This window comes from Mesoplodon bidens (genome assembly GCF_964165515.1).
Source record: "Mesoplodon bidens genome assembly, chromosome: 11".
Classification (NCBI taxonomy): domain Eukaryota; kingdom Metazoa; phylum Chordata; class Mammalia; order Artiodactyla; family Ziphiidae; genus Mesoplodon; species Mesoplodon bidens.
Genome location: NC_138167.1, coordinates 52,462,592 through 52,477,508, shown reverse-complemented (window position 1 = coordinate 52,477,508; position 14,917 = coordinate 52,462,592). Strand labels below are relative to the sequence as shown.

General features: G+C 34.6%; 1 protein-coding gene across 2 annotated transcripts in view; it reads right to left on the bottom strand.

The window, feature by feature from the left end:
- Positions 1–14,917, bottom strand: part of ADAMTS20 (ADAM metallopeptidase with thrombospondin type 1 motif 20) — a 190,033-nt gene that overhangs the window by 111,255 nt on the left and 63,861 nt on the right. For both annotated transcript variants that reach the window (XM_081247912.1, XM_081247911.1), the window contains exons 5-7: positions 12,114–12,197; positions 11,467–11,591; positions 10,093–10,133 (exon numbers count right to left, since the gene is read on the bottom strand). In XM_081247912.1, coding sequence (XP_081104038.1) covers positions 10,093–10,133; positions 11,467–11,591; positions 12,114–12,197 — 250 coding nt within the window. The remainder of the gene's footprint in view (positions 1–10,092; positions 10,134–11,466; positions 11,592–12,113; positions 12,198–14,917) is intronic.

Here is a 14,917-nt window from a genome sequence, read left to right as displayed (position 1 = left end):
TCCAGTGTATTCATTTTCAGGGCTGTGTATTTGGAACACAATATCGACTCCATTACCACCTAAACTTTATGTTACATGCTTAAAGATAGATATATTATAAACTAAACATTTTAGTCACATGACATATCTGTAAAAATATGCATTGCATATGATTAGAGACCATGATCAAATATCTCCATAGGCAAGACCAACAAAAATCAAAGTGAATGTATAGTCTTATGGTACCAAGCAGCCGGCTGAGGGTTTGTGCCTAGATTCACTCATGTTGATTAAAGGTTCTCTAAAACTGGGCAGAGATAGAATAAAGTAGCATAGGCCCAAATCTGACACAGATTCCCCATGTTTGGAAGTGTAAGAAGCTACACAGAGTCACCAATCCATCATGTTAAAGAATAAAAACCATTTTTAACATACTTGATAAAACATGCTCAGAGACTAAGGCAACAGTATTTGCAAAAGGATAAATAAGCAGCAAACCTAGTAATTACTACCAACATTTTGTATTTGTCATTAAGAACTATCCTTAGGGTGTGTTCAGTTGAGGAGTTAAGAATAAAGGAGCAGCAGCTACTCAGGGGAGGATTTTTGGGGGCAATGGGAGAAGTATAAGAAAGCAAATCCAACTCCAAGAAAATATTGAATCCTCTCCTATGTCATGTTCTGCAAGTTCCCAAAGAGAGGCACTTTTAGGACTCAGAACCCATTGCCTAAAATCCTGGCTGAGTCCCTGGGTGGAGAAAGACCCTGTAAAACATCCGTGTGGCTGACAGGAACTTGGTGCTCCAGCCTGGGGTCAGGGCTGAGCCTCTGATGTGGGAGAGCCGAGTTCAGGACATTGGACCACCAGAGATCTGCTGGCCCCATGTAATATCAATCAGTGAGAGCTCTCCCAGAGATCTCCATCTCAACACTAAGACCCAGCTCCACCCAACATCCAGCAAGCTCCAGTGATTGAGGCCCCATGCCAATCAACTAGCAAGACAGGAACACAACCCCACCCATTAGTAAAGAGGCTGCCTAAAATCAAAATAAGTTCACAGACACCACAAAACACATCACCAGACGTGGGCCTGCCCACCAGAAAGAAAACACCCAGCCCCACCCACCAGAACACAGGCACCAGTCCTCTCCACCAAGCCTACACAAGCCACTGAACCAACCTCACCCACTGGGGGCAGATACCAAAAAAACCAGGAACTACGAACTTGTAACCTGTGAAAAGGAGACCCCAAACACAGTAAGTTAAACAAAATAAGAAGATAGAGAAATATGCAGCAGATGAAGGAGCAAGATAAAAACCCTCTAGACCAAACAAATGAAGAGGAAATAAGCAGTCTACCTGAAAAAGAATTCAGAGTAATGATAGTAAAGGTGATCCAAATACTTGGAAATAGAATGGACAAAACAAAAGAAACATTTAACAAGGACTTAGAAGAACAAAAGAGCAAACAAACAATGATGACCAACACAATAAATGAAATTAAAAATCCTCTAGAAGGAATCAATAGCAGAATAACTGAGGCAGAAGAACGGATAAGTGACCCGGAAGATAAAATAGTGGAAATAACTACCACAGAGCAGAATAAAGAAAAAAGAATGAAAAGAATTGAGGACAGTCTCAGAGACCTCTGGGACAATATTAAATGCACCAACATTCGAATTATAGGGGTCCCAGAAGAAGAAGAGAAAAAGAAAGGGTCTGAGAATATATTTGAAGAGATTATAGTTGAAAACTTCCCTAACGTGGGAAAGGAAATAGTCAATCAAGTCCTGCAAGCATAGAGAGTCCCATACAGGATAAATCCAAGGAGAAACATGCCAAGACACATATTAATCAAAATATCAAAAATTAAATACAAAGAAAAAATATTAAAAGCAGCAAGGGAAAAGCAACTAATAACATACAAGGGAATCCCCATAAGGTTAAGAGCTGATCTTTCAGCAGAAACTCTGCAAACCATAAGGGAGTGGCAGGACATATTTAAAGTGATGAAAGGGAAGAACCTACAACCAAGATTACTCTACCCAGCAAGGATCTTATTCAGATTCGATGGAGAAATTAAAACCTTTAGAGACAAGCAGAAGTGAAGAGAATTCAGCAACACCAAACCAGCTTTACAACAAATGCTAAAGGAACTTCTCTAGGCAGGAGACACAAGAGGAGGAAAATACCTACAAAAACAAACCCAAAACAATTAAGAAAATGGTAATAGGAATGTACATATTAATAATTACCTTAAATGTAAATGGACTAAATGCTCCAACCAAAGACACAGACTGGCTGAATGGATACAAAAACAAGACCCATATATATGCTGACTACAAGAGACCCACTTCTGACCTAGGGACACATATAGACTGAAAGTGAGGGGATGTAAAAATATATTCCATGCAAATTGAAATCAAAAGAAAGCTGGAGTAGCAATTCTCATATCAGACAAAGTAGACTTAAAAGTAAAGACTATAACAAAAGACAAAGAAGAACACTACACAATGATAAAGGGATCAATCCAAGAAGAAGATATAACAATTGTAAATATTTATGCACCCAACATAGGAGCACCTCAATACATAAGGCAAATGCTAACCACCATAAAAGAGGAAATTGACAGTAACACAATAATAGTAGGGGACTTTAACACCCCACTTTCACCAATGGACAGATCATCCAAAAGGAAAATAAATAAGGAAACACAAGCTTTAAATGACACATTAAACAAGATGGGCTTAATTGATATTTATAGAACATTCCATCCAAAAACAACAGAATACACTTTCTACTCAAGTGCTCATGGAACATTCTCCAGGATAGATCACATCTTGGGTCTTATCAAGCCTTGATAAATTTAAGAAAACTGAAATCGTACCAATTACCTTTTCCAACCACAACACTATGAGACTAGATATCGATTAAAGGAAAAAAAAGCTGTAAAAAATACAAACACATGGAGGCTAAATAATATGCTACTAAATAACCAACAGATCACTGAAGAAATCAAAGAGGAAATCAAAAAATACCTAGAAACAAACAACAATGAAAACATGATGACCCAAAACCTATAGGATGCAGCAAAAGCAGTTCTAAAAGGGAGGTTTATAGGAATAAAATCCTACTTCAAGAAACAAGAATATTCTCAAATAAACAACCTAACCTTACACCTAAAGCAATTGGAGAAAGAAGAAAAAAAAAAACGCCCAAAGTTAGCACAAAGAAAGAAATCATAAAAATCAGATCAGAAATAAATGAAATAGAAACAAAGAAAAAATGGCAAAGATCAATAAAATTAAAAGCTTCTTCTCTGAGAAGATAAACAAACTTGATAAACCATTAGCCAGACACATCAAGAATAAAAGGGAGAAGACTTAAATCAGCAGAATCAGAAATGAAAAAGAAGTAGCAACTGACACTGCACAAATACAAAGGATCATGAGAGATTGCCACAATCAACTATATGCCAACAAAATGGACAACCTGGAAAAAATGGACAAATTATTGGAAAAGCACAACCTTCTGAGACTGAACCAAAAAGGAATAGAAAATATAACAAGACCAATCACAAGCACTGAAATTGAAACTGTGATAAAAAATCTTCCAAAAACAAAAGCCCAGGAACAGATGGCTTCACAGGTGAATTCCATCAAACATTTAGAGAAGAGGTAACATCAACATTCTCAAACTCTTCCAAAATATAGTAGAGAGAGGAACATTCCCAAACTCATTCTACAAGGCCAACATCATCCTGATATCAAAACCAGACAACGATGTCACCAAAAAAGAAAACTACAGGCCAATATCACTGATGAACATAGACGCAAAAATCCTCAGCAAAATACTAGCAAACAGAATCCAACAGCACATTAAAAGGATCCTACACCATGATCAAGTGCGGTTTATACCAGGAATGCAGGATTCTTCAATATAAGCAAATCAATCAATGTGATACACCATATTAACAAATTGAAGGATAAAAACCATATGAGAAAATAACACACCATGGTAAAGCAATTACACTCCAATAAAAATGTTAAAAAAAAACATGATAATCTCAATAGATGCAGAAAGTGATTTTGACAAAATTCAACATCCATTTATGATAAAAACTCTCCAGAAAGTAGGCATAGAGGGAACCCACCTCAACATAATAAAAGCCATATATGACAAACCCTCAGCCAACATCGTCCTCAGTGGTGAAAAACTGAAACCATTTCCACTAAGATCAGGAACAAGACAAGGTTGCCCACTCTCACCACTCTTATTCAACATAGTATTGGAAGTTTTAGCCACAGCAATCAGAGAAGAAAAGGAAATAAAAGGAATCCAAATCGGAAAAGAAGAAGTAAAGCTGTCACTGTTTGCAGATGACATGATACTATACATACAGAATCCTAAAGGTGCTACCAGAAAACTACTAGAGCTATTCAATGAATTTGGTAATGTAGCAGGATACAAAATTAATGCACAGAAATCTCTGGCATTCCTATACACTAATGATGAAAAATCTGAAAGTGAAATCAAGAAAACACTCCCATTTACCATTGCAACAAAAAGAATAAGTATCTAGGAATAAACCTACCTAAGGAGACAAAAGACCTGTATGCAGAAAATTATAAGACACTGATGAAAGAAATTAAAGATGATACCAACAGATGGAGAGATATACCATGTTCTATGATTGGAAGAATCAACATTGTGAAAATGACTCTACTACCCAAAGCAATCTACAGATTCAATGCAATCCCTATCAAACTACCACTGGCATTTTTCACAGAACTAGAACAAAAAATTTCACAATTTGTATGGAAACACTAAAGACCCCGAGTAGCCAAAACAATCTTGAGAATGAAAAACGGAGCTGGAGGAATCAGGCTCCCTGACTTCAGACTATACTACAAAGCTACAGTAATCAAGACAGTATGGTACTGGCACAAAAACAGAAATATAGATCAGTGGAACATGATAGAAAGCCCAGAGATAAACCCACGTACATATGGTCACCTTATCTTTGATAAAGGAGGCAGGATGTACAGTGGAGAAAGGACAGCCTCTTCAATAAGTGGTGCTGGGAAAACTGGACAGGGACATGTAAAAGTATGAGATTAGATCACTCCCTAACACCATACACAAAAATAAGCTCAAAATGGATTAAAGACCTAAATGTAAGGCCAGACACTATAAAACTCTTAGAGGAAAACATAAGTAGAACACTCTATGACATAAATCACAGCAAGATCCTTTTTCACCCACCTCCTAGAGAAATGGAAATAAAAACAAAAATAAACAAATGGGACCTAATGAAACTTCAAAGCTTTTGCACAGCAAAGGAACCATAAACAAGACCAAAAGACAACCCTCAGAATGGGAGAAAATATTTGCAAATGAAGCAACTGACAAAGGATTAATCTCCAAAATTTATAAGCAGCTCATGCAGCTCAATAACAAAAAAACAAACAACCCAATCCAAAAATGGGCAGAAGACCTAAACAGACATTTCTCCAAAGAAGATATACAGACTGCCAACAAACACAGGAAAGAATGCTCAACATCATTAATCATTAGAGAAATGCAAATCAAAACTACAATGAGATATCATCTCACACCAGTCAGAATGGCCATCATCAAGAAATCTAGAAACAATAAATGCTGGAGAGGGTGTGGAGAAAAGGGAACACTCTTGCACTGCTGGTGGGAATGTGAATTGGTACAGCCACTATGGAGAACAGTACGGAGGTTCCTTAAAAAACTAAAAATAGAACTACCATATGACCCAGCAATCCCACTACTGGGCATATACCCTGAGAAAACCAGAATTCAAAAAGAGTCATGTACCAAAATATTCATTGCAGCTCTATTCACAATAGCCAGGATATGGAAGCAACCTAAGTGTCCATCATCGGATGAATGGATAAAGAAGTTAAGGCACATATATACAATGGAATATTACTCAACCATAAAAAGAAACAAAATTGAGTTATTTGTACTGAGGTGGATGGACCTAGAGTCTGTCATACGGAGTGAAGTAAGTCAGAAAGAGAAAGACAAATACCGTATGCTAACACATATATATGGAATCTAAGAAAAAAAAATGTCATGAAGAACCTAAGGGTAAGACGGGAATAAAGACACACACCTACTAGAGAATGGACTTGAGGATATGGGGAGGGGGAAGGGTAAGCTGTGACAAAGTGAGAGAGTGGCATGGACATATATACACTACCAAACGTAAAATAGATAGCTATTGGGAAGCAGCAGCATAGCACAGGAAGATCAGCTCGGTGCTATGTGACCACCTAGAGCGGTGGGATAGGGAGGGTGTGAGAGAGGGAGACACAAGAGGGAAGAAATATGGGAACATATGTATATGTATAACTGATTCACTTAGTTATAAAGCAGAAACTCACACACCATTGTAAAGCAATAATACTGCAATAAAGATGCAAAAAAAAAAAAGTTCAGAGACCTAAAAAAATGAAAAAGTTGGGTAGCTATAGTATTGCCAGACACAGTACTTTAAAATAAAGCTATACTGACTTGATTTTCTTTAAAAAGCATTATTAGAGATAAAAAGAAGTCACTGCACATTTGTAAAAGGTTCAATTCAAACTTATATATGCCTAATGAGTTAGCCTGAAAGTAGATGAAACAAAAAATTTGAATACTGTAATTGTAAAAATTATAATGTAAAATTGAAAATGGAGAGAGTGACAGAGATATATTCATGTTTCAAGTAAGTGACCTAGTAAGCAAAAAATTAGTAAATATATAGTTGATTTGAACAACATAATTGGCAAGTTTGATTTAACAGGCATATAGAAACCTGTATACCATAGTTAAAGAATGTACATTCTGTTTAAACATACATGAAACATTTTTTTAAACTGACCACATAATAGACCATACAGATAATACCAAAAGATTTCAAAGAATGGGTATCGTATAGATCATGTTCTCCAACTACAGTGAAATTAAATTAGAATTTAATAAACAAAAAACAGTAAGTCTCAATATATTCATAAAATTTTTAAATGTATTTCTAAATTAATAAGTCAAAAAAGAAATCATGATGAATTTATACATACTTAGAATTTAGAATTTTAAATGACATGAAAAATACCTATCAAAATTTGTGGGACACAATAAAATGATACCTTGAAGTAAATCGATAGTCTTAAACAATAAAATTAGAAAAGAAAAAATCCTGGATGTTATTGAGCTAACAGTCAGTTTACATTATAAATAGAACAGCAGGAGTAAATTGGAAAGAAAAGGAAAGAGAGAGCAGAAATTAATGAAATAAAAATGAGATTGAAAGCAAAGATTTGATCCTTTAAACAGACAAATGCAATAGACAATATTCCAGTGAAATTGGGCCATTATAAAGAAGTGCAAGTAGATAATATCAGAAATAAAACAAGGCAGAAGTATAGCCACTGACAGAACTTAAAAGAAAATGCTATGAGAATAATTTAAACTAATTTTACTACTACTAAAAGAAATGGTCAGATATCTAGAAAAGCACACTTTATAAAATACCTTCAAGAAGATTTTTCTAAAAGTTTGATTACCGTTGGAAAAATTAAATAGTTAAATATCTTCCACAAAGGAAAGATGAAACCCAGATGGTTTTCTAGGTGGGATCTCCCATGCTTTCAAGATATAGATCATTCCAACATTATATAAAATCTTCCAGAGAATGGGAAAAGAAATAATACACTTCCAACAAATTCTGTATGGTGAATAAAACCTTGGTATCAAAATTAGACAAATATAATCGAAGGAAGATCATTTCACTCCTGAAAATATATGCATGGAATGGAATCTAGCAGTGAGTTTAAAAAAAAAAAAAGGAAAAACCTTGATCACGTTTGGTTTAGTGCTACCAAACTCATAAAAGGAATTCACAGGATTAAATTAATCGTATGATCATTTCAATATCTGAAAAATTTTTTAATAAAAAAGCATACATTTTTTAAGTCTCAGAAAACTATGATGATAAGTTTATCTGCCAAGAACCTATGTCAAATATTATTCCTAATGGTGAAACTGCACAAGTATTCCTTTTAAAATCCAGGGAAAAAAGGCTACCATCATCATTTCTATTCAACATTCAACAAGGTTTTTGTCTTGCTTTAAGACAAAAGAAAGAAAAAGAGAAAAACAAAAGAAAGTTATAAGGATTGAAGAAGAGGAAGAATAATAGCCATAATTCACAAGTGATATAAATATCCACAGGTAAATTATAAGGATTAATTAGAGTAATGAATCAGGTGGCTAGATTTAAAATCAATAATCCAAATAATCTAATGCATTTCTACCAATCAACATCATAGACCATACACTAATAAAAGAGGTAAATGAAAGTTGTGCATGACCAGCTTTGAAAGAAAATATTATACACTACTGAAAGAAATTTTAAAAAGACCTTCGTAAATAGATAATTGTTTTATAATGACTTGACATGCTGGTCTAAAATTTTTATGGAAGAGCAAAGGTCCAAGAATAGCCAAAATACTCTTGAAGAAAATTAGATGTAGTTATATACCCTATGAATTATGATGATTTATTATATAGCTATAAAATTTGAACTAATATGAAATTGGCACATGGACTAAATAAAAAGTATTGATTAATGAAACAACAGGATGATTTGCACGTGTCAGTGCAAACAGAAACTTTATATATGGCATTGCACATTCTAATGAAAGGAGGTGAACTAGTCAATGTGTGATCTGAGGAAACTGGACATCCACAGAGAAAAGGAACTTACAAAACTAGATCCCTATTTGATACCACATCAAAAAAATTATGCCAAACGGTTTACAGATTTAAATGTGAAAAGACAAATTTTTAAATATTTACAAGAAAACAGGATAATACACTCAGACTTTTGAGCTACAGAAGGCTCAGAAGGCTATAATTTCTTTAGTAAGATACAAAATTGCTAAACCTAAAATTATAAATTCAGCTACAGCATATATTTTCACGCACACAAAACAATTAACACTAAGGAACAAATTATTAACAGATATTTGCAATACATATAAACCAAAAAGGGTTTGGGTATCAAGAAGTTACAAAGAACACTAAAAGGCAGTAAGAAAATGAAAAATACCACAGCAGAAAAATAGGCAATGTTTTTTTCATTTCTTTCATTCTTCTCTAAAAAGGAAATATAAATGACCAGTAAATATATAAAAAGATGTCCAAACTCATTAGTGACCAGGGAACTGAAAATTATTGCTATAATGAAATATATTAAATTTGGATTGGCAAAAATGAGAAATTTGAAGATCCTGGTATTAATAGTGATATAATCAAAATGAATGCTTATACACTATTGATTAAAGGTATAAATTGGTACCACTTTAGAAAATAATTTGGTATATCTTATAAAGTTAAACATGAACACATTTAATGGCATGCAATTCTAACCGTAGGAATATACCTTAGTTCTTATAATAAAGTTCATAATAGAAAACAGCTGGAATCAGCCCAAATATTCACTGACAGGATATAGATATGTGAACTGTGGATGAAATATTGTACAGCAGTGAAAATGCATGAACTAAAGCTCAAAAATAAGCATAATCAAGCAATTTCTTTTAGGAATATATACATATACAATAAAACTATTTTCCAAAAGATGGAAGGAACTGCCACATACAAAATTTATGCTATTGGTTACCTCTTGGGGAAGTGCGAGGGAGAGAATAAGGACTTAGCACAGGCCATAGAACAGTACCAATAAATTTCTAATTCTTAAATCTGGTGGTGGATTCATGACTATTTTTTTTTTTGCTTTAAATTTGCATATAAGTTTTTATGCACTATTTTGTACGGATCAAATATTACACGATAAAACACTTTAAAATGTCCAGCTCTGCATAGCACTTGATATTTAGAAATTAATTGGTACATAAATATTAGCTCTTATTCTTTAAAACTTAGAGCAGAATCAAATAATAGTGACACTAACCATTAATTAATAATCAAAATGATTAATGTGTAAATTAAAAGGAAGATAATCGAAACGTCATTTTAAATAATTCAGTAAACAATTATATAAGCTATATTTTATTTACCAAATAACTTACCTAATGTGTCACATTTCTCTCTAGCTCCACAAATGTCTTCCCTTAAAACAAAAGATTTTGAAGCATTTTCAGAAAATATTTTTGCAACATGCCAAAACAAAGATAAAGAAGCTTTAACTATGACATGACTATTACCCTAAACCTAGAGTAATGCACCATTTTTGCATATCAATAAGCAATAGGTGCTATATAAAAGTGATTGCTGTGAACAGTTGAAGCTTAACGAAGTTCAATGAAAGGCTTTCTAAGTGTATTTTTCTCCTCTCTGCCTTTATTTATGCAGTAGTATATGTAATATACTCTTGATGTTCCAATGCGTTTATGAACTTCAGCTATTATTCTCAGCTGCAAAATAATGATGTTCTCAGATGTTACCAAGTTGCTTAAATTTTTTCCTTCTTAAATTACTTAGTCCCTAAACATTCATTATGACAGTTCTCTAGTCTCCTCCCTCATGGTCTCCTCTTACAGCCCTTTTCCTCCCTCCCATCATTAATCTATTATCTTCCGTCTTTGCTGCTTGGCCTCTAACTATAACCCAGGGCAGAACCATGGATTGGTAATAGAATACTCTGCATAAATTTGAGTCAATTCTGTTTTAGTTTAGAAAAGAAATAAAGCACATGGACAATATGTCAGCTGTTTTACATGAACTAAAGGTTTTCATTTCAGGGTTCTAGAAAGCCAAAATTTCTCTGAGTCTGACCCTCAAGCAGGATTTTCCCCCTTGGCCAAGCAACCAACCAAAACAAACAACAAACTCAGGATCTAAATATCCTAGTAGCATGACTGTAGCTGAAACAAAGATGTGAATTAACAATGTATAGTGGTACATGTAAAATGGATACTCATTTTATAATAGCAGCAGCTGCATATAAATAAATAGGTTTGAGAAAAACCCTAGCAAAAGCAGCCCAGTAATTAAGTCATGCATTGAGCATCAAAACAAGGAACAGCTCGATATTTTTAAGTATAGGGAGTCCAAAATAAATTCAAAGGCTTTCTTTTACAAGCGATTTAAAGGTCAAGTTAGGGGAGAAACAAAACGTGTTCTCAGTTCCATAACTATATTAATTTCCAAGTAATTTTCCTAATTCTTACTCTGTCACTAATATAATAAGGAAATTATCTTGTTTATGTCAAACCATTACTTAGCAACCTAACGTTGCTAATTTCCTAAGGAATCAGGCCAGTGTTCTGGTCTGAAAAAAACAGAAGAATGCTTTCATTCAATGGTATCTTTTGTAATACAAGTTCTCATAGAACGTTTCTAGGTATTATCGATAAACAATTAACGTAAGAAGAAGTATTGGTGATCACGCAGGAGATAAAGGGTAAACAATTTCATTGCAAGGGTTATTTCTAGAACTGTACCTAGTGATAAGAACAGCAGTATCATGGTGGGATGGGTGGGCATCATCAAGAACATTCTGAGTTTGCTGCCATAAACAGAAGTTGCGTAACGTGGTAGCTGCATTAAAACTGATGACTGGTCCTTCCTACACACAAAAAATCAGCAATTTAACATTACGTCAAAACATTCATGGCCTTTTTCCTTTCAAGCCTGTCAGTGTTTATGCAATTCATTAAATAGCATTTTCACAGGCAAATGAAGAAGTGGTATCATCTCTCCCTCATATCTAAAACATATTTCAGCAATACTTAAAACACTGTGATCAAAACAGAATCAAATTAGACCTTCCAATATTTGGGATTGAAAAACTAACTTCTGAAAATTACTATATTTTAAATCTTTCAACAGTAGGATTATAAAAGTGAATACCTAAATGTTTTCAACCTTAAATTTTTAATTGTTTATTAATTTTTGTAACTTCCTCTGTTGTCATTCCATTTTGTTTCCATCACGACAGAAAAAGTTAACTCCACTCCTTTTCAAATCAAGTTTTGCAATATACATTTTTAAAATATCTCATTTCTAATAAGAGTTTCATGATCTCTCTCTATATTCCCGCTAAGAGCCTACTGCAGCTAGGATTACTACTTTTAGAACTGTTTCTTACCTGTTCATCATGAATTATAACTAATTTTACAATTACTATGTTTATAAGATTTCCAATACTTGAGTCCTTGTAGATCGCTGCAACCTGCAAGGAAAAAAATATAATATTAGATGCCTAAAATGAATACTTTTTCTCAAAAGTAAATTGAAGCCAGTCTGAGCCAGAGCATCAATTCTCCAATTTAGCTGCACACTGGAATCTCCTAGGTAGCTTTTCACAAATCCCTAAGCTCAGGCCACATCCCTTATCAATTAAATCAGAATCTTAAGGGCTGAGACCCAGGCATCAGCATCTTTTAAAATTCCCTGGCTTTTTAATGATTCCAATGTGAAGCCAAGTTTGAGAAACAGTATCCTAAATCTTGCTACTGAGATTCACTCATTGATCAGCTGCATCCGTATCACCTAGAGCTGATTAGAAATAAGGAATCTCAGGCCCCACCCTGGACAGGTGAGTCAGAATCTATATTTTAACAAGATCCTCAAGTGATCTGAACATGCATTAGAGCTTGGAAAATACTGTTCTAGATGATTCACCAAAAACTTCACTACATTCTGTGTCACAATCCACAATTTATGTGTCCACAATACACCATAAAAATAAATATATAAGGTTTACCTGTTCTTTTCTGGCAGTTTTACCTAATCTTTCTGCCATGATTGCGTATTTTCAACTCTGAATATGCTTATGGTTTTTAATTGTTTAGCACACTAGAATCCATGGAGACAAATTCATCCAGAATCACACAAACAGCCATAGGAGAGGTCATGCTTCACAATCTGGTCTTTCATTCTCCAAAATTGGAGAATGCAATTCTAGGAGGCACTCTGTATGGGCTTATAGTGAAGGTGCCATCCAATTCACTAATTCATATCCTCATCTTGTAGCCACTATAGAGGCTTCCAGACAGCAGGAGTGTATTCCATGGCCAACACCTCTGCCTTGCACTCCTTATATCCTTTAGAAATAACCTTCTGGATCTGGGCCACCTGTGCCACGAAAATTGCTTCTGAAATGTGGATCACCATCTCCTGAACCACTGCCCAAACCAAGACAGCAGAATTGGAGGTGCTACTTCTCTTGTTTATTTAAATAATGTTCAGCAACTATTCCTTCTTTCGCTGGCTATAGACCCAAAGATAGAGAAGAGGACATGGTCCCTGACCTTGTGGAGCTTAACAGTTTCCTAGAAGTACCAGTAGTGGAGCCCTCACCCTATCAGCCAAAGTTGCTTCAAAACAATGAATAATATGACTGCTACTGTTGCTCCTAATGCCACACGGAGAAGCACCAGAGCCAGAGCCAAAAGCACCTCTGACCCTATAAGGTCAGCGTGAACTTAAATACACACTCGAGCACCTTTCCTATTGTTTTAGCTGTGCAGCCACAAATACAGGTTTGCTATCTTTATCTTCAGTGATGCCTTTGGTTCTAGCATTTTTTGGCAAGTGATGGTCACCACAGTGGAGTTGAGAGTAAGTACAGTTAAGACAGGGACAGGCAGATGACTGGCTGTTTCAAGCTGGTCTGCTAGCACTGCAGTATTGCTCACTTTAAAATCGAAGCTGTGGAAATCTATGGCTGAATTGATTAATATATATTTTAAAAGTTGCATGGAAAATGAATATATATTGTAGAAAACAAATTATACCCATATTTGAGACTTCAGAGTTATCTCCTGATCATGTGAAGTTAACAGTAGTTGCTTTAACCAAGTCAAATTACAAGGTAGACAAAGTACCTCAAAGGTATGTACAAAGGCTCTTTTCCTCTAAAAATGAAAACCAGTTGTGAAGACTTGTCACAGGCCATCACGCATTGCCAGTAGCTCAGAGAAAAGAGCTTAGGTGCTGTAAAGTATCTAAATGGCTAATTACTCTACTCGTTGCCTGAAATATGTTGACTACAAATGATAATCTGGATATTGTAATATTAACTATAAAATATATAACCACAAAACTGTTTTCAGTTTCAGAAGGAAACAGACGTGGCACCTTTATTGAAAAGTGACCAACCTACCAGCTGGAATTTGGAAACATATTCCTCCCAGTGTTCTGACTGTATGTTTTAAAATATATTACTACAACAAAATTTCTTTAAAATGTAACATTAGGAAAAAGATCATTCAAATTATTATGTAAGATGGGCAATGTTATGAAGCAGAGTCCCTCAAATTAAACAGGCCCAGGTTCAAATTCTAACTTCCACTTGTTGATAACACCTACTTATCAAGCTGCTATAAAGATTAAATGAGATGGTGTACAAAAAGCATTTAGATTAGGGCCTGGGTCATAGTGATCTATGATAGCTATTATTACTGCTTTCAAAAGAAAAGGCATATGTTATATATAATGCTAATTCTAGTTCATTTGTTTCAAATTTCAATAGTTACCATAGAATGGCAAACTGAAAGCAAAGGATCCAAGAGCAGTTTCATTCTTTCTTTCAATATTTATTGAATTATCTGTTGCCTGTCAAACACTGTGTTGCTTGCCTAATATGCAAATGAATAAAGCATCATCTCTACCCTTAAAAAATTCAGTCTTCCAGGGGTAAAAGGTATAAAAACAGATGGTTCAGTTTAAATAATTATTCATATACACCCAAAAAAACCCCTCAGGTTGGTATTTTGCTTTTACACTAAAATGGGATGTGTCTTCAAGAAGGTCATCTTGCTCATTTAATTGTATGCACCTCCTATTGTTTTATGTATTGACCTTTATAATCTATGTGCTCACACTCTATACATACATACCTTTTACAATACTTTGATATTTAGAGGTGCTTTTATTGAATAACTATTC